Source organism: Andrena cerasifolii, chromosome 12 (genome assembly GCF_050908995.1).
Source record: "Andrena cerasifolii isolate SP2316 chromosome 12, iyAndCera1_principal, whole genome shotgun sequence".
NCBI lineage: Eukaryota > Metazoa > Arthropoda > Insecta > Hymenoptera > Andrenidae > Andrena > Andrena cerasifolii.
Window position 1 is genome coordinate 7,203,895 of NC_135129.1, and position 19,297 is coordinate 7,223,191.

Genomic DNA, 19,297 nt, shown 5'->3' on the forward strand with positions numbered 1-19,297 from the left:
ATATTCTTTCGGAATCGTATTCGAAAATGTAGACCCTTAATAATAATCGGCAATGCTTGTCACGCATATTTAGTGTAAATGTAAGCAGTTATTAAACTTATCGATGCGGTAGTTTGCCTATCTCATTCAAACGCCGTGCAACGCGTGTCAAGTGTGCGCGAACCAGGAGCTGAAAATCTTCTAAACTAATAGGATTACATGATAGTAGTGGAGGTTGCATGACCGAGCTACGCGAGGGAGAAAGTAGCACGGGCGACGAGGACAGCGCTAGTTCCGTGCCACTAACTTTGGTTATGCGCTCTTGGTAGCAGGAGCGCATCACGCGAGGAGGTGGCACGGTCTAGCTGCGCGAGCGAGAGAGAGAGAGAGAGAGAGATGACGTGCGACAAAGATAGAGATACAATTGTGCCACTAACTTTGATTATGCGAACCTGATGCTTTCGTGCTCCGGATAGTAGGAGCGCATAATGCGAGGAAGTGGCGATTAGAGTGAGAGAGGATGCTGTTTGGAAAAGGACAGAGATAGACAGAACGGGCGGGTTTCTTCAGTTGATAAAACACACTTTTTTAGATTATTAATTACATGATATAAATAGAGCGAAACATTTATGAAAATTTTTGCAGAATACAGGCAAGGGGCCATATTTTCAGTTTTAGGTATCGAAATGCACAAATTCTTCGCGGATAATCCATATTTCATCGTTAGTGTGGATATTCAACAGCAACTATGTGCGTTCGTCTGACCACGATGAAGAATTGTTTATAAGTAATCAATTATAATGACGATCGTTATAAATGTCATACAGGAAGGTAGCTAAGGGTTTATACCTTTAATTGTAATTGCAAATGTGTATATATTCTCTGTAGAAGATGCATAATTTATTAAAAGATCTGAGTACGTAGTTAATGTAAATAGTACTGAAGACAACGGCATGTATGCGTGATCGTGTTCAAGAATCGTTAGTAAGTAATTAATTATGAATAAAGCGACTATAAAGATTATGTGGTGATGTAGTCAAAGGTCTGTGCTCTGAGATCTAACGGCAAAAGTGCACAAATTATTTCTACAAATTAAAGAATTCGTTGAGAAAGCTGAACATTTATTCTACGATGTATCGACAAATTTTGGTTTCTATATAGTTTCGCCGCTAGCATTTGTGTGTCTATAAACTAAACAAACTTTCAAAAGCCTTTTTACGGCAATAGAAAAAGAATTCTGTTGTTGGAAATTGTTGCATAATGTTTTGTAAAGGCTCTAGAAGAGGTTCAGGCCCTCCGATTATAAATAAATAAAGAAATAAAAGAGCTGCTTGTTCGTAAACATAACCTCTTAACCAGTGAATTATTGAGCTACTACAGAAATTAAGGAATTCTCGTGTTTGTAAATACTTTATCTAATTCATTTCGATACTTTTGGGCTTGCCTCTCAAAACATGGATTACTGACTACGCCCTAAAATGTTATTGGTCATTAGTTTGTGTTTAATACGTTACATACTGAATTATCTTTGTAATCTAAATTCTACTTGGATATTAACGAAATTTTGGAAGTTTCAATGGTACTATTAGAAGGAACTGTGACAAGCTTAAGAATAACGAAGGTTTATATATTTAACGATAAAAGAAAACGAAAATTTCTATGAAATCAACTGATTATTAAGTTGTGTAAGTCTGCTGATCGTAGCCGCGTGCATAAGGACACACATATCAAGTGTTAAGTTATTTATGACAGAGATAAATGATAGATAAACTACTCGAAAGGATTAATTATTCTTTATTTAAAAAAAAGTAGAGGCATAGTCTACAGTAGTTACAATTAGTCTGTAGTTTTGTTTGTTTCGCTCTCGAGCACATACATTTGCAAATTCAGGCAATCAGTTCGGACTGTTTTCAATGGAAGTAAGTTGTTGTCTCTCATTTCAAGGTTCCCTTCATCAATGATCCAGGGAAAATCTTCGCAACGAGGATTTTCGCTCACGGCGACATGTGCAGTTTCGTACGTTTGGATTTCGATAGAGAAGGACGAGTCTTCCGGCAATGGTTTCAAGTACGCGCCGCACATGGATAGTTTCAAGCAGATCGTTCTGAGCGCTTCTTCCGTCTTCAAGTAATAAGGATCTTTCCTAGAATAATTGTAAAATTAAACGAGGAAGATTATTACGTCGTTAACGAGTCGTTGAGAAGTGCGCGTACTCCGCGGCATTCGCCTGTAACTTGACAAGTTCGAAAACGAATTTCTCAATTGGCTGCTTGGTTCTGTTATAGAAAACAAGATTCACCGCCTTCACGCTGTTTTCATCCTCCTTCACCAGCTCTCTGATAGCATTCAGAACATTCTTTATGTATTCATTCAGCTCTGGATGTTCAGAAACATATACCGTTGTACTGTATATCTTTTTCTTAACAAAGATCTCTTTGGGATATAGGTTTCTGAAGAACAGCACATGATTGAATGCTACTTCTAAGAATTCTAACAGGATATCGCTACCAACTGTAAGCAAATTTCAGTTCACTCTATTGCCTATTAACTTACATCCCCTCTTTAACTAGTATTTACCTATTTTATCTTGAGACATTCTATCTATATATCCAATCAATAATATCCTCCACCCAGATACAACGAAATCATCAATTAAATCTGCCACATTTCGCGTCTAAATCGAACCATCCAACAATTGTCCATTTATCTCAAGTATCAAGATCGTTTCCTGCAAAAAAAATGTTGGTACTTTGATATAAATCATTATATCATTCATCCTCAAATAGAATCGATTCCATCCTCTATTTATTATCAAACCTCGCGGGTTAAGATAATTTAATTTCTACTATAAAACTATTACAAATTCGTTGTGATAAATATTACAAATAAATGGCTTTGTAAAAGTGCGTTTTTACTGGGCTCGTGGTGTCGTGTTGTTTAGCGATTGATTTGACGCGGGCCTCGAGGGAAAACGATTGCATATGGCGATCAGTGTACATTAGACGGTTGGAGTGTTTTGATGAGACTTTTTTTTACCAATTCGCGGGGACTAGCGATAGATATTAGTGATAAGTGTGCTCGAGAGCGTGATAAGTTTCTTTTACAATCAGATAATGTTGTAGGAGGAAAGTAGAACGCTATAGAGATTATAGCGGCGTTTTTCATAACCTTGAAAACCAGCAACGAACATCGCTTTCGTGCAGGTATGTAGCCCTACGAATTCTCAGCCACGCGAGATTCGTCCGCGGATCCGGTACTCGTTATTAGTCGACCGCATCGGCCGCGTTCGTTCTTCCGTCGCTAATTTCGATTGCAGACGCTCAGTGAAATCGATTATATCGAGTACCACTTTCGTTCCATTTTTATTTTCCGAGCGAGTCTACGATTTTCTTATGGCGCGAAACGGAACTCTCGATCTGCTCCGGACATGCGTTACAGATTCCCTCTAATTCTTTCACGAGCCTTCGAAGGGAAACTGTTCGTCCCGATATATTTATGGATGTAGAATTAATTAGCATGCTCTTGCCGCGTTTTTACGTAGAATCGTAGCTATTCAATTTGAAGACATGTTTCAATGGAAGCATTTAAATTTCACCAGACAGCCATGTATTTCTCTCTGTATTTGTGCATACAGAATTGGCAAGAAGGCGGATCGTAGAAAATGTTAATAAATTATTCAATTCCTAGCGTTAGTTACTAAGAGAATTGTGTTAATGCGCTTTCGTTTACCTAGGGTTTGCGTCGATGTGTTCCAGATAAAAATGCCACCAACGAAGAAGACTGATTTAGACAAATTAGCGTGGGCTTGGGTAGAAGGTGCCGAACCGGAACAAATAGAAAGGATACACTTGGAAACTGCGTATAGGATAGGTTTAAAGGCTTGTAAGAATTGCAAGTAAGTTAGATACGTTCGTCGAGAATATACGTCCGGTCATTTTTCTGAATACGTTAACATGGATATCTTGTTTTCAGACGCAATTGCACGAACAATCCACAATGTCTGACTGGACTAGGCGAAGAAAAGTACATAAAGTCGCAACCTATAGAAATAATTTCTCTAGAAAGTTCTTTGTCCGAATTACGAGATCCTACTCAGTATGTCGGCTTAAAGAATCTGGGGGCGACCTGTTACGTTAACAGTTTAATTCAAATGTGGTTTCACAACGAAGATATGAGGTATGCGTTCACCATTACTGACATTCTGTTCGAGCTAGTTGTCGCGCTTGTTACGAAACGAAATCTGGCACGTTTCAGGAGGATAATATACAAATGGAGCATCACGGAGGATCCGGAAGAAAGGGAGGCTGAGCAGCAAGCCGCGAAGGCAGGACTACCATTCCATCCGGGGACAGCGGTTGGACAGTTGCAATACATATTCGCAATGATGCAATTTGGAAATCGACGGCTCCTCGATCCACTGAATCTTGCTATTGCATTGTCTTTGGATACTAGAACACAGCAGGACGCGCAGGAATTCTCCAAGCTGCTCCTCTGCCATATCGAAGGGAAACTGCAACAAAACACAGACTTGAAGCAGATGCTGCAGAGGCTGACACAAGGGAGATACAGCTATATCAATTGGTGGGTTTTCTGAAGTGGAAAACAAATGAGAATTGTCCTAAACGATGATGATGCTGATGATCTTGACGATGAGAACATGGTAGGACACGTTGCTCGCTGCGGTGACTGGTGCGATCAACTGATCTGGCCGAGAGAGAAGTCAACTCTTCCTAAATAACTTGCGCTTTATGTTTGACGCAGTTGCTCTAAATGCGGCACCGAATATCCCACCTCGACCACATTCTACGAGCTGGATCTGCAGCTCGCGGCTACCCTCAAGGAGGCGGTAGAGACATACTTGTCCGTGGAGCAACTGACCGGACCAAATCAATATCATTGCGTTACCTGCAACGACAAGAAGGACGCGCGACGATTCATACGTTTGGAATCGCTTCCAGAAACGTTGAACATACAATTAATGCGCTTTGTCTTTCACAGGTATATTTCTGTCGCTTGACGCCCCACGACACCCTCTGCCACTCGTACTGATCGCATTATTCTGTTGGACAGGGATTCTGGGCAGAAAAGGAAGCTGAACTCATTTATACAGTTCCCAGAAGACCTCGATATGTCTGAGTATATAAGATGTCCGCCGCAAAGCCACGTGTACAGTCTTGTCGCTGTTCTCAGCCATAAAGGCCCATCTGCGCATTCGGGCCATTACATTGCCAATATATGTAACTCGAACGGAGAATGGCATCAGTTTAGCGACGACAAGGTTGAGAAGATGCAGAACAAACGAATCGAGGATGGTGTTAGCGGTGAGCATGGATTCCACTGCACCGTACTTGCTAAATTCATCCTCGAGACGTGATTAAATGTGCTCTTTATTTGTTCTCTCCTGCAGACAACTCGAAAGTCGTGAAACGCGGTCGTGTACCGAAAGGCTTTCTTTCGTCTAACACCGCGTATATGTTAGTTTATAAGAAAGTTACCAACGACGGGCGGATGAACAACGGGAAGAAGACTAAGGTGAAAAAAGTGGAAGCAGAGAGCAACAGCCATAACGACATAGCGCACATGGAGAGGCTGACCGTGAAAGATAAGTCAGACTCGCCGGACGACGGGAAACGAAAGAACGGGCCGGACTCCACTGTTCCGGACTTGTGTAGCACCGGAAAGATATTGAAGCTGGACATGGACGATAAAATGGACGCAGAAACCTTGGTGTCTTCATCGGACAACGTAACGGCGAAGGAAGATGAAGCCCCTTCGACGGTGGATTCTACTTCCGACGAACGAAATGGTAAACATTACGAGTCTGACAATAAAGAAAATCACCACGAGATGCCAGTGAAAAAATCGTTCATGAAAAACGCGAAAGTAGATTACAAACAGTTAAACGGTGATGCGCATCGAGCAATGAGTTGCGGGGAGCGAGATTTCTACGAAGAGGTGGGGAAGCTTCACCTTTCTTTCTATCTCTTTTTAATATTCACGTGGTTACACAGTTTTCATCATTTTGCAGATGGAGTTCGAGAATTGGGAAGTCAGTCCAACGCTGCGCGATTTGGTGAGGCAAGAAAACGTGAAGCACGAGCTAAGTTTACTGGCTATTCAGCAGGAAAAGGTACGTTACCAATGGAATCTCCTTGGAAGTATACAAATGCTGATCCAAGTGCTCTAAAGTAACGCCCGTTCCCTTCAGCAAAAGGAGATCGAGGACCAAAACACGAAGAGGCAACTCGTTATCGACGCGTACAATATCATCTCGAACACAGTGACCTGGGAGGAATACCAGTGGATTCCGAGTGATTGGTTATCGAAATGGCTGAACGGACACTCGTCCGTCGACGGAGTATCGCCGATCGACAATTCCACGTTGATGTGCTCTCACTATCGGCTCGATCCTTTGAAGGTGAACCGTGCGAAATGCATGCCAGTGGAAGCGGCGAACTTGATCTACGATAAGTACCGCGGAGGTCCGCGGTTAGATCAGAACTCTCTCTGCGAAGTTTGTGTGAAGCGACGGTATAAGTTGCTGCGCTTCAAAATATCGCTGGAACGGGATCACAAGGAGGTCAGCGAGCTCGTGCGCAACTTAAAAGAACCGTGAGTAACGAGTATGTAATTATGATACGATTATTTAAACAGAGGGCAAATAGTTTAGTTGAAAAATTCTCATTTCCACGTTCGGAGGACCGAGACCAGCTACATCGTGGGCGCTGATTCGTTGAAATCGTGGCGGAGACTGGCGATGGAGAAGTTCATGGAGGACATGGAGCACGAAATAGAAGACGAAGACTGCCAAGATCCGCATGCTTCTCGCGACGACCGTAAAAGCTCGAACAAGGAGAGCGAGGGGTCGAAGGAAGCCGAGGAGAGCGAAGGAAACGAGATCATACTCTACTTCAACGAGGACCTGCTCTGCGAGCACGGTTCGTTGAAGACGCCGGACTCTACGAGGAAAGTGGTGCCGGGGGAAGCCTGGACGACTCTTCGGAAGTATTTCCCGGAGTCCAAGGAGTATGCCATTGGATCTGCGTCGTGTTCCATTTGCGAAGTATGTTCTTTAATATATATGTATTCAAATCGAAGCTTCTTTTAAACTCCCATATACATAAGTGGCGTTTCGTTGCGCAGGAGAAGATGGAGAACGCGCAGAAGGCGAAGAAAGACGACAAGATAAAGGCGAAGCATCAGAAGGATGAACTGAACGACTTGTATCATGCCAGGAACAGAAACGAGATATTGAAGTGCGAGGACCCAGGCAAGCCGTTTTACATCGTGGAGAAGGGCTTCTTGGACGGATGGCGTTCCTTCGTTCGGTGAGTCTGTTATGCGTCTAAACTTTATGGAACTAGCTTTTATCAAGTCACATCGAGTAGCAATTTTTTGTCAAATTGGAAAAATTGATTCCTATACTACTCGAAGTTAATATTTCATAATCTGCCATGTTGATAATTACATTCCGCTGGTAAGTTTTATATATTAATTTCATAGTGCAGTGATAGGTGGCGCAGGTTAACGAACTTCTGCGCATGAACTTCCAGTTCATACTTTCGCGCTAGTTCTATCGAGTCGCGTGCAGTGTTTCTAGTCCCCGTCGCGTCGGTCCGTTTTTAAGCAATTTTTTAAGAGATTTTGCGGCGTTTGTTTAGTTTAATAGCTTCTATTAGAGGTTCGTGTTAACGTCATTCGTAATCGCGTGAGTGACTGGTGTTCGTAATCGTGTGCACTAGATTTTATTTGTGTAAAAGTGGCACGGGAGTCAAAGCTTGAAAAGGTGCTGGATGCTTGAATAGGTATTATAATTTTCTGGCTTTCATTAAATATCGCGACAGGGATCAATCGAATGATACTTTAACGTCTTCTTGACTCTGTGATTAGATTTCGTGGATACAGTTTGATTGATCTCTGATGGTGAAGTGAAAATCATGTTCGACAAATTTGGTCAATTGTCGACGATTAGCCTCTGACACTTTGCTATTGATTTTTCGTGTATGAAGCTTTATATTTTATCAGAAACGTGGAGAAAAGTAATAAGCTTTGGGCAATATTGCAAGTATGGACTTTGAATATTGTTACAAGGGCAGATATGGCAGGAAAGTGTTGAGAATTAGGCGTCTGCTTGTCATTCCCACTTTCGTGCAAAGTTTGTCGACGCCATGTTTGATTGCTTTGTTGAAAATGGCGGGAAGCATGGTGGCCACTTGAGCCACTTGAATATCTTGAATTTTTTAAACTTAAAACTTCTAAGTTCACGTGTTAAGTTTTGAATTCCAAGTTTCTTAATTCTGTATTTCTAGATATATAGATTCTGTACTTTACACTTTCGACTGATTTACTCCTTGTGAATTCTACATTACTGAACTATTTCATACTTCTGAATTTCTGGCTTCTCCACTCCAAATTCTACATATCCAGATCATGCAATTTTGAATTCTTCAATTCTCCACCCCATATTTCGATCCTAAATAACCTTATTCGTCATTCGTAGATTATCCATTTCGCGACCCTGTATCACCAACCATCAATCTGCTAAAACCTAAATTCCTACATTACCATCACGAAACTCGCCTCCGCGTCGTATTAAAATAATCGATAGTATCTCAAACCCGCCAGCAGATGGCGCTGACGCCTTCTTCGACCCTTATTCCTGATCAAGCCCTTAGTCCTCCGTGCACCCGTGGGTCTTCCCAAAGAGGAGGCCGAGCAAACGATCCAGAAAACGCGATAAATCATTCGAGGGACGTAGAGGAAGCGTCCTCGATCTTCGTTCGAGCGAGCAATTAGGCGACGCGAGTGTCCGAGCTCTCGTGGAGGGTTCTCGCCCGTCTTAGGGGGGAAAGAGACGCGGATATGGGGGGTGGAAAAGGGCGAAATTGCGCGATGGTCGATGAGCGTCGAATAAGGCGAAACGGTATTAAGACGACGGGGTCTGCTTTCCTCGAGGCTGATGTATCATTTGCCCGGTGGGTCGTTAGGCGGTTTCAATTAGTTTTCCTGGCCCTGGATCCACACGAGGATAGTGGGGGGGGGGGGGGGGGCCCACCGCAGCCCTTAATCGCGCGGTACAGTTTTTTCTCATAATTAGGAAAAGCTCGTTAATGCGCCCCTGACTCCTGTCTCCCTCTTCTCTGCCCGTGGCCGCGTCTGTGTGTTCATTCTACTTTTATCCTTCCTCATCCTCGGTCCACCTGGGTATCTCGATGTTCCTGAGTTCCAATTGGGAATGTTTTGGCGAGCTCGTTCTTCGACCTTGTTGCCGAGGGTTACTCCGGGGGTAGGGTTGGAGTAAAGGTATTGAAAGTAAGGTATTTGGGTCAACACAGTATTCGTGTTTGAAAAGTTCGAGCATCTTGCCAGTTACCGTGGAAGAGCACATTCTTCTTTAAAGCTTACGAAATCCACCGAAGCATCACGCTAGAAACTATCCCAGCTATTCCGACAGACAGTGTAAGGCGACACTTTCATTGGCATTGGAATTTTCAACGTTCCAATCTCCTGTACCAACGCCACGCTTGATAATTCCGAGAGGAAGTCGAAGGTCTATAAATCGTCAGAAATGAAAAGCCTACTGGAACCCGATAATTACTCTTACCGAAAAAAACAGCGGGTCTGAAAAATTAATCACCCCTAGACAGGGGCACGAAGACAATACCATCGGGCTGGAAAAATATTTCACACCTTTTCCCTTCTTCGTGCAAGGGTTAAGCTTCTACAATGAAACGGCGACAATATTTTAGGCGACTGGTTTGCTTCCCTACCGTAGATCTTCGCAAAAAATGCCTCGATAATATTCAGACTTAACCATCTTACATTTTTCTATCCACCAGCATCGCTTCCGAAATGACTAAAACTCAGGCCCAAATCGAAAACTGTTTGCACCCCAAATAGATGATACCTTCCATCACAATTTCCTTCGAAACATGTTCCCAAATAAAATATCGAGTTAATTTGTTTCCCACACGAGTCCACCTCTGTTCAACTTAAACAATCGACTTCCCCGATGGCAACTAGCCACTGTAATTTAATTCTCACAGGTTTGCGATGGTTTGCGACGCTTCTCCCACCGTTTTACAAATACTTAGCAGTCTGGTGTGAGGTGCGGCCACTTATTGCAGGGTTTTCGCGGCCCTTTGCTCGCGCTCGTACCGAAATCAAGCGTGACATGACACGCGGCGTAATCCGCGCAAAGGGTTGATCCCAGTTTAGCCGGCTGTCCGTAAACCGCGGTACTTAAGCCCCTGGCAAATTTGAATCCGTCAATCTCGAGCGTCCAGGAGGAAGCATATAATCAGCCTGGCGTTGCACCCTCGTAACGCCCTCCCCTGGCTGGGCTTTAAGAGCTTTTTTCCACCTGTGCTGGGGGGAAGATTTAACGCTCCCGTTTCGTGGCGGGCTTAATTTCGTTATGGATCAACGACGGCTGTTTTTTTTTTTTATATTTTTCGGGGTTTCCAAACGAATCCCTGTTGCGGATAGAGGAAGTCCTCTTGGAGTGGAAGAAGCGAGATGATTCGGTTTGAATGAGAGAAGCTGAGAGAGATCTCGAGGTTCTTTTGAATATTTTGGGTTGAAGAATTTCAGGTCTCTGTCACTGCGAGCGAAATGTTAGGTGTGGGAGGAAAAGGATTCGTGCGGAGACAATCTTTAAGGGTTGCTTAGTGACTCTAAGGTTGCCAGGATTCCGATAGGGTAGATCTCAGCATTCTGATGGAGCAAACGGAGCAAATTTCGACGCGTAAAAAGCTTCTCTATCGGCAATTAACGAAGACCCGTTAATCGGCCTCTAGCTCTCCCCCAAGCGGGTGAAACAAATGGTCCCGTGGATTGCAATCTGCTCGGGCTGCCTGCTGAGCAAAGTCCTCCACCAATTCGTCAACGTCACCTGGACGGATCCGCGAAAGGATTAGGCATTTGCATAGACGATCGCTCAACTTCTATCGCGGGAAGAGGAGCACCGTGTGACGCCTTTTTATTCGCCTCTCGCTGGAAACTCCTTGGCCGATTACGTTTACGTTCCCCCCTCTTGTATTTCCACTGGGGTCTTTCCGTGGTTCTAGAAACATCGGTGCATCTTCAGGAGTTCTTTGATTTAATTCTGCTCGATCTCGAATGAGAAAACTCTAATCATCGTTCGCTTGGAGAAGATTTAAGACCTTTCGGTTGCTTTCAAGTTCCCCTCCACTCTCCAAGCTTTCCACTATTCTCCAATTTCCCTAAGAAGGTCACGCAGTCCTTCTCACAGCACTTTGTACCCATAAGAATTTCGAAATCAATCACGCGATACCACCAACCACCATATTTCACTGCAAGTACAAGGAGATGCGATGGCCGACGAGGTGGAGAGTAAAAGTGAGTGTAAAAGGTCAAGACTTTCCCCGATTTCCCCGGTAAGCAGAGTCGACGGGGACGGTGGACGGTGAGAGAATAATTAGTCATTTATGAGGCCGTAAGTGGGGCCGCAAATCGGTCCCTCTCGAAGGGACAGCGTCGCAGGGACCTCTGCCAGGGACGGCCAGCGTTATCTCGAAATTATTAATCACATCGTAACGCGTCCCGACGACGGAGCGAGCGGGAGGGAAGATGGTAGCGGCGAGAGGGAGAAAGAGCCACGAGCCGTGCTCCATGGACTTATCTGACACCTTAATCAATTCCAAGTTATTAATTACGAGCCCGGGCCTGCGGCGTTCCGCTCCTCCATCAAGGCACACGCTTCGGAAAGCCACCAGGAGCATTGTCTGCGGCTTACAATGCAGTGTCAACACGATCGGAGTCACATTTACGCCGGCCCGGTCATTAATAATTATTTAGCGATGCCCTTCGCGCCCCGGATGGATTCTTTCGCGGTTTTTCTGCCCTCCCGTGGCCTGTTTTTCCACGCCACCTCCCTCGGGCGCGTGTAGTATCTTGAACAGATACTATACTAGGTAACAGGGAGTATTTAATCATTTGATTAGGGTATCCCTGTTTCAAGAGCGACAGGGTTATCGAGTGTGAGACTTTCTTGGGATAGCTTCCAGACACTGTGCGCCAGATGTTTCATTCTTGAGGCTGTCATCTGTTGGAAAGATCACAGTGGTTGCTCCACTTTGAAATCATTCTTGGAGACCCTTCCCCTTAAGAAATTCCTCGCATCTTCACTGTTCGTAACAGAGAAAGTTCCTTCTAGCCACGGGGCAGTGTCCTGGTCCACGTTCCGCGCCCATTCATGCCGAACTAATCAGACAACTGTGCATCACGCACAGCTCCATCGATCACCTAGGCTTCATCCCCCGTTTCACCCTCCCCCGGTATTATTCAATATCCAATCATCGGTTCTCCGTTTTAAAACGTCTTAATCGAGGCAGGCACTTCATATTCCACCAGCCTTCTCCATCTTCGTACAGGGATTTAGCTCGGGGCGAACAAATTCCGACTATTTTGCGTACATTTGGCAGAGGGGTGCCGTTCACGCGAGGGTAGGGGCGAGGGGGGTGGTGGGTGGCCACGGAAGGAAAACTATAAATCATTCCGCGAGGCGTGCTGCGTCGAGGGTGAAGAGGAGGTGGGTGGCTAGGGGTTGGAGGGGTGCTTCGTAGTCGCCGTGCATCGACTCGCGAAATCCAACTACCCTTAAATAAGTTGATTCATTGCAGGAGGCCTCTGCAGCCAGCGCTCAGACCAACCTCCTCCCTGGCTTCTTACGAACCACTCGACACTTTTCTTCTTTTACTTTTTACAGGCTGTTGTTTATTCGTGGCTAGCTTGGAATGCACGAAGTGCTAGGCTGCAGTTAAATATCGACAATGTAATGTAGTATGTAAAGGTGCTCTTTGATACAAAATGTATCGTTCAGCTCGTGAACTTTGGTAACGCAGGATAAAATAAGCGTTAGTTTTTGGTAATGGGATTTTGGAAGAAGATGGTGACTAGGATTAGCAAGGAAAGAAAAAGAATTCTTAAATGTTCTTATTGATCTTGATCTTAACGAACTTGTTTCTTTTCTCTTTGCTATTAGTATTTTATACTCCCAAGAGCTTATCCTAAAATTTATACTGTCGAGGCACGATTTTCCATAGAGTTCTACAGTTTTCTTCTGTCCCTTTAGCTTTCGACCCCCGGTGCTTCAATTGAGATTCATGTTCCTGCCCTTCGTGGATGTTTCTTTCCTTCCGTCCTCGATTCTGGTGATATTTCGCTAATTCTCAGAAGATTCAGCCAACCCCGTGGGAGGGAGGCGCGCGCGAGCCCTCGCTCGAAGAAATTTAACAGGGTGAACGTGGATGAAATATCGTTGTATCGACTCCGAGATTCGTTTAAGTCCTCCCATAAGCTTGCTTGTTGTTCGATATTGGCCTGGGGCGCAGCTCTCGCCGGCGACTCTCACGGTAATTGACATGCTCAGTTTTATGAAGCTCCTCGAAACGACTGGGAATACACATTTCGCAGGCTCGCTTCGATCAGCCTAATTGGAACACTTGATCTCGGTACTTTACAGCGTCTCCTTCTCTCGATGATTCACTTCCTTCGAAGGTGTCCAACGATTGAAGTCTGCATTCCTGTTTAATACTACAGATGCCTACCCCTTCAGACCACAAATTTCTAAAATCTGAAATCAGCAGCCTTAACGTCCACGACGCAGCGTCGCACTCGCAGCTTAAAATAGAAGACACATCGGACGACAGATCATTCTTCCATCGAAACTGCCGAAAAAACCACCCTCCATGGAATTGAAAAGGTCTCCGTTCCTCCAGGAGGTTTTGTCTCTCTCATTAAACGCTGCCACAAGCAAACGTCTGAAAACCTAATGAACACTAGCTCGGCTCTCTCCCGAGGCCCACGGTTTCTCATCTTCCTTCGTTTCCTCCGAAGTTTCCGAAGGAGCCCGAGGAATACGCGAAGGAGGAACGAAAATAGGAAGCAGGGCGAAGAGGAGGAGGAAGAGGAGGTGGAGGCGTTCAGCTCGCTTTGCCCGAGCACTGATGATAGTTTTTGCTCGGCAAGATTTTTTGCCACCACCCCCGCGGCCACCCCCTCGGGGGTGGATGATATATGGCCGCCCCCGAGACACTGGCCACCCCCCTGGCGGAGGTGGAGAGACGGGGCGAGGGAGGATACGTCCTGATTCCGGAAGAATTCCTTATGTACGTGCGCCCGTGCATTTGTGTCTCGAACGGCGACGATCGTTAGCACTGCCTCCGCGAATTCGTGGGGTGTTCGATCGTTTCTGTAGATGGTTTCCGAGGGAATCGATCGGAAGGAAATAGCGTGCAAGCTTTCCCTTAGGTACTGAAAGGGGTGCAAAAGAATCTATGGAATGCCTTCCACGGTAAATATCTTCCTAGGCTGGCGATACTATTATAATTGAATTATATCAATTATATCAGTTTAGTTATAAATGTGAGTAGCACATAGAGTCCGAAACTTTGAGTGTCCAACATAACTCTATCAGTCGAATACGTCGTTCAGGAAAATCGGTCAGACTTCCGCAGCAGTTCTTCAACGTTCCTCTAATCTTTTTGCCCTCCGATTTCAAAGATCCGTTCGCAGCACGGCTGTTAAGATCCGATTCTATCGAGGTGTCGCGAAAAAAGGGTTGCGGAGGGAGGAAAATATGGATTCTCGAAACGAGGCTGCGGCGAGAGGGGCCGACAGAGCCGGCGGATCGGTTGCACCGGCTGTGCCGCGTTTTTGCTCGATTTCTCAAAACCGATCGAGCGTTCCCGATCAGGGAGCAACACGCGTAGCTTGCACGCCAGGCGTGACCATCGGCTACCGCGATACACCACGAAAAACGTAGCCGCCCGCCATGCTCAGTCGCTCACCTCTATTTACATTGGCACCGTTGCGGGCAGCGATCGATCGATCCCTCGCGGGGACGTGCCTTCCATCCACGACGATCAAAATCTTCCGCTCCCATCCCGGATGGAACGCCCGACTTTTGTTTAACAGTTTATACTTCAACCGATCGCAACGGGTACTTGGAGGAGTCACCTGCAAAGAGGGAGCTTCTGATTTCGAGGTGAAAAGTGTGGTAACTGGGAAAAGGGAAGGAAATATCTAGGGGAACTTATTAGTGCACTATTTTTCAATGTATAACTAATCAGGGAGACCTGAACAGGTGACTGTGAAGGTTCAAGGGTTCAAAGAGGAACTCTGGAGGAGGTTTAAAGATAATCCAAAGTGTGGCTTTCACTTAACGGGAGCTTGAATATTAAGCAACCCTTTTCAAAGAAAATTCTTCCGAATTCTTCTGGTAGGACTCTGTTGAAGGTTCTTGCGGTGTTTGGACGGACGCTGGAGGATGAACGTTGTGGACGGTTCGATTTCGAGCGGGCCTCCTTTCCGCTCGCAGGATCTCGCGGTGCAGGGTGGCTGCATACCGTGATCGCCGGGGCATCGTCCACGGATTTGGTTTTTACGCCGTGGCAAAAGCCCCTCGGCCGATCTTCTTGTTTGCTCAGGGGGACTTCTTCGGTCGCGTTCTCTCCTCGAGGGAGGAGAGGCGAGGGCAGGGGACTAAATTTACGCCGGCCAGAGTAGCGTAGTTGACCGACGGACCGCGGCAGGATGTCGATTATCGACGGTTTTTGCCGCGATTCCTCCCCCTTCCTCGAGGCGAGCGCATAATTAGCTTTCGTTATTCTAGCGCACCCGTCGGCTTCCGCCCGCTGACAGCGATTCTTCAACGAATCAGCCTTGCCTTCGTCTCCCCTCCCCACTTACGACCGGCCACGTCACGCAATTGTGAAATCCTCCACGTTTCCCTCGCGCTCGTGCGGTTTCCACTCCGTTCTTTTCCTCTCCTCGTCTGACGAACGCGTTCGCGTCTCGGTTGGCGGGACGCAGCTTCAATTCCTGCGAATTGGGGAGGCTCCGTAGCTTCAGGTGCTTCAAGGGCTGGGAAGTTTGAATTCTGCAGCTCAGGGTAGAGAGATGGGAGATTTTTGGACAGTGGTACGAAGTAGGTAGTGGAAGTGGGACTTGTGAGAGTTTGTAGCGTTAGATTTTCGAGTTCAGCTTGAAAATGAAGGATCTTTGCTAATTGATCAAACTCTGAGGGTCGGTAGTATCCTTTCTCAGAGTTCAGGTGTTGAAAGCTCGGAAATTTGGAATCTCTGCAGGGTATAATGATTCCAAATGCTAGCCTCGGCTCGACTCTTCATCGTGCGCGACAGATTGCCGAGCATCCCGCGACAAAACCGAAGGAAAGGAACGCGGTGCAAGCTTAATTATGACTCTGCGTTACGTGAACCTGGCGCGGAATGATTTAATGCCGCGCGCATTCCAGCGAAGCTCGCGGGGCTCGTTCATTGTTCGAAAAAGTGATCCCGGGCGCTTCCTACCGTCAGGTATTTACAAAGTTCGCTTGTAACGAGGCTTCGTTAACGGTACGGGAAGCAATAATCGCTCGAGTCGCAGTCAACCCGCATTCCACTCGACTTATCGACGGCAGAGGGTCTTCCTCCTCGGACCGACCCGTGGCTGCCAGTCTTTCGAACGGATACCCAAGATTTTCGTTCGATTGCAGAACGGAACGGCGCATTACGGCCCGTGGAAACGCTGAAACGACCGAACAAAGAGAGGTAGATAGATCTCGGCCGGTGTGTCGATCAGAGTCACGCTCGATCGTGATCAATTAATCGCGCGCTGGCAAAAAAATTCAAATAGAGCGAGCAGCCTTTCGCCGAGACCTCGAGCTAGAAACGATTCGGGGCAACGCTCCGACCTTCGTTAAGTAGGCTCACCTTGGCGCGATCGGTGAAATCAGCGGAGCTGAAAAGTAGAGTTCGATCGAAGGATCGTGGGTACGTGCAGGACTCGGTGAGTGCAGTGGAACCGAGAAATATCAGGATTTCCAAGTTCTAAGTCGAGAATCTCGGATTGCAGTTGGAAATTAAAGCTCTCCACTTTCTTCGAATCTGATATTTTTCAGGGAGAAATCTATTCGAATATTAGATCTTTTTTATAATCTTCTTTCAGCTGGCATACATTTTCAATGCTATTCAAGCCCGATTTTGTCTGAGAAACTCCTAGGAGTCAGCTTTTTCCCTCTTCCAATTCGTTAATTCCAAATCAAACCCTCTCCGAATGGAGTCCTTCTCCATTTCACCTCGCCCCCGTCTCCGTCCATTGATTGGCCGCCCGTGTACAGGCGGTTTCTTGCGCGGTCCTCCTTTTCAGCTGAAATAAATCTTGTGTTTTCGCGTATAAGCGGCCTTTTAATATCAACGGGCTTGATTTACCGCCGCGAGACCATGCATCTACGCGCTGGAGAGGCCGAAGCCAACCATCCCCCTGCACCCACCCTCCACACTCCCCGGTGACATTTGTCTTCCGGTCGGGAAGAAGGGAAACACGACTGTCCCCAGGTTTTCCCTGATTTACAGCTCCTGCCGACGGTATTTGACTAAACGCTGCCGGATCTCCGCGATGCCCCGAGATCGCCCGATTTATGGGGCAGAAGTCCCACCAATTACTTGCATTATCAGTACTTCCGATCTCGCAACATCAGACCCCACGATTTCGCGAGTTTAGAAATATCGAAGCCTCGAAATCCTTTTCACTCTAACATCCACAATTTTTGACATTTCGAAAAATCCTTCGAGATATGTTTATATACCCCTAAAGACTACAACGTATCCAAGTTACACCAAAATCCGAAATGTTACTCCGAGAAGTGTCCGACTTCGCGTGGAATGACCCTATATACTCTCAACCCTCCCACAATTCCTCGACCTCTCTCTCACCCTCCCGACTGCAAACTCCTAAATCCCATAGTTCTGAATATCTAAAACCCAAATTCCCAAACATTCCTCAGCGTCAGTGCCCCGAAACTTCTGAACCCCACCCACTGAATACTCCTCGAAGCCCAGACCCCCATGCCCCAGAGGAGCTCGATTCCGGCGACAGCCGGGCAGCCGCCATCGACGGGTGCCCCGTCGTCTTTCCCGTCGCGATCACGCGAACCAGGGGCCCCGACGATATCGTCCCGTGGCCGCGGGCCGCTAAAAGCGCCGCAAGAAAATAATAGAATCGAGCAGGATCGTGTCGGGCTGGATAACGAGCCGGATGATTTACAGTTTATCCTTACGCCTCCATTTACGAAGGGGAGCCGAGAACTGTGATCGCCTTTAAATTCGCTCTCGTTGGTGCAACCGTTCGCCTCGTCCATCGTGGGCGAAGGGCGGGGAGGGTGCAGGGAAGGTGCAGTGCAGGGGGGTACGGTCCGTTTCTCATCATCCCCGACTGCTGGTATACGTTCCCTCTCTCTTCTCGTTTTCTGAATGTACCGCGGTACCCGGGCGCAACATTGTTTTTCTCCCTCCTCGTACCCCCCGGCCCCTCCTCCCTGGGGTCGGTGGACAAGCTTTTTGGGCTTCCTTTTTCCTAGCTGGACCTTTCGCCACGGACACGTATACAGCCCCCTGGCTGCCCCCCCCCCCTCTCGTAATGATCGCAACGCTTCGATGCGCGCAACCCGCGAGAGGATGCATCCTCTTGCACCGCGTACAAGGATCGTTGCCGCGCACACCGGTGGCTCGATTGTTATGTTATAAATTATTATCGCGTTATTACCGTGGCCGAGCACCGCGCATCGAGCGCCGGCGGTTTCTTGGGGGGAGCGAGCTGGGTTTTTTTTATCGCCCTGCTGGGTAGAGGCGAGGGGTTTTGCGCGTTCATGGGCGACGTTTGTTTGCGGATAGATGGAGAGAGACGCTGGCGCAATCGACGGTGGTGATTTTGGGTGTCTTGACCCCTTTTCGTGGTTAACGAGGAGTAGGTGTCTGCGAGGGTTCTGGGGGTCGCTGTTTTTGGGCTGTGGTGGGTGTGGGATTTTGGAATTTAGGGATCTCGGTGTCCGTGCGCTTGGATGTTCGCGCTCTGGTCAAAGTAGCAAAAGTCGGAGTAATTAAACGAAGATTCGAGCGAGGGAAACAGAGGAGAGCACGATCTGGCACGTGGATAATTGGTGGTACGAGAGGCGAGGAAAAAGTTCGTGGGTCCAGAGGAAGAATTGGCAGAGGGACGCGGGGGAAGCCCGCTACGTTATCGGGGTGTTTGCGAGTGAAACGGAGAGGAATCACCCCTGTTTCGGTGGAATAATCGTCTCGTCCTCGTCGGAAGCGGTTTGCTCGAGCTAATATCGAACCGTCGCCCACGTTCAAAGGGATGTCGGGGAAGGAATGGCATTGTTGGTCCCCTTCCAGGCGATTCTTCTTCGACGCGTGTCACTTCTGACGTTGCTAATGAAAAGATTGCTGTGCCAAGAAAAACGCGCGAGCCAGGACCACCAACAACCACCGCAGCCTAAAATTTTCCGTCGCAT

The 19,297-nt window shown here is 46.8% G+C and overlaps 2 protein-coding genes across 8 annotated transcripts in view; one reads left to right on the forward strand and one right to left on the reverse strand.

Moving 5' to 3' along the window:
- Window positions 1–1,750: 1,750 nt before the first annotated feature.
- Polz2 (DNA polymerase zeta subunit 2) lies at window positions 1,751–2,699 on the reverse strand. The gene is made up of 3 exons (XM_076823687.1): window positions 2,557–2,699; window positions 2,193–2,490; window positions 1,751–2,122 (listed from the first exon to the last, which is right to left on the reverse strand). Exons 1-3 carry the CDS (start codon window positions 2,573–2,575, stop codon window positions 1,816–1,818), a joined length of 624 nt encoding a protein of 207 aa, XP_076679802.1. The 5' UTR covers window positions 2,576–2,699; the 3' UTR covers window positions 1,751–1,815.
- The window catches only part of LOC143375005 (ubiquitin carboxyl-terminal hydrolase 48), a 56,264-nt gene continuing 38,933 nt past the window's right edge, over window positions 1,967–19,297 (forward strand). For 2 of the 7 annotated variants that reach the window (XM_076823680.1, XM_076823684.1), the window contains exons 1-11: window positions 3,042–3,182; window positions 3,735–3,874; window positions 3,952–4,155; window positions 4,234–4,560; window positions 4,741–4,977; window positions 5,050–5,300; window positions 5,387–5,934; window positions 6,008–6,109; window positions 6,188–6,591; window positions 6,679–7,042; window positions 7,123–7,307. In XM_076823680.1, the coding sequence (XP_076679795.1) occupies window positions 3,741–3,874; window positions 3,952–4,155; window positions 4,234–4,560; window positions 4,741–4,977; window positions 5,050–5,300; window positions 5,387–5,934; window positions 6,008–6,109; window positions 6,188–6,591; window positions 6,679–7,042; window positions 7,123–7,307 (2,756 nt within the window). In that variant the 5' untranslated portion in view covers window positions 3,042–3,182; window positions 3,735–3,740. Of the gene's footprint in view, window positions 2,107–2,351; window positions 2,493–3,041; window positions 3,183–3,712; window positions 3,875–3,951; window positions 4,156–4,233; window positions 4,669–4,740; window positions 4,978–5,049; window positions 5,301–5,386; window positions 5,935–6,007; window positions 6,110–6,187; window positions 6,592–6,678; window positions 7,043–7,122; window positions 7,308–19,297 lie in introns of those variants that run through there. The other 5 variants (XM_076823683.1, XM_076823682.1, XM_076823681.1 and 2 more) reach the window with 5 other exon arrangements.

Excerpts from the sequence above, each read along its gene's own strand:
- Polz2 (XM_076823687.1), bottom strand. Across the intron at positions 2,123-2,192 it reads TTACAGGCGAATGCCGCGGA|GAAAGATCCTTATTACTTGA; the intron begins GTACGCGCACTT and ends CAATTATTCTAG.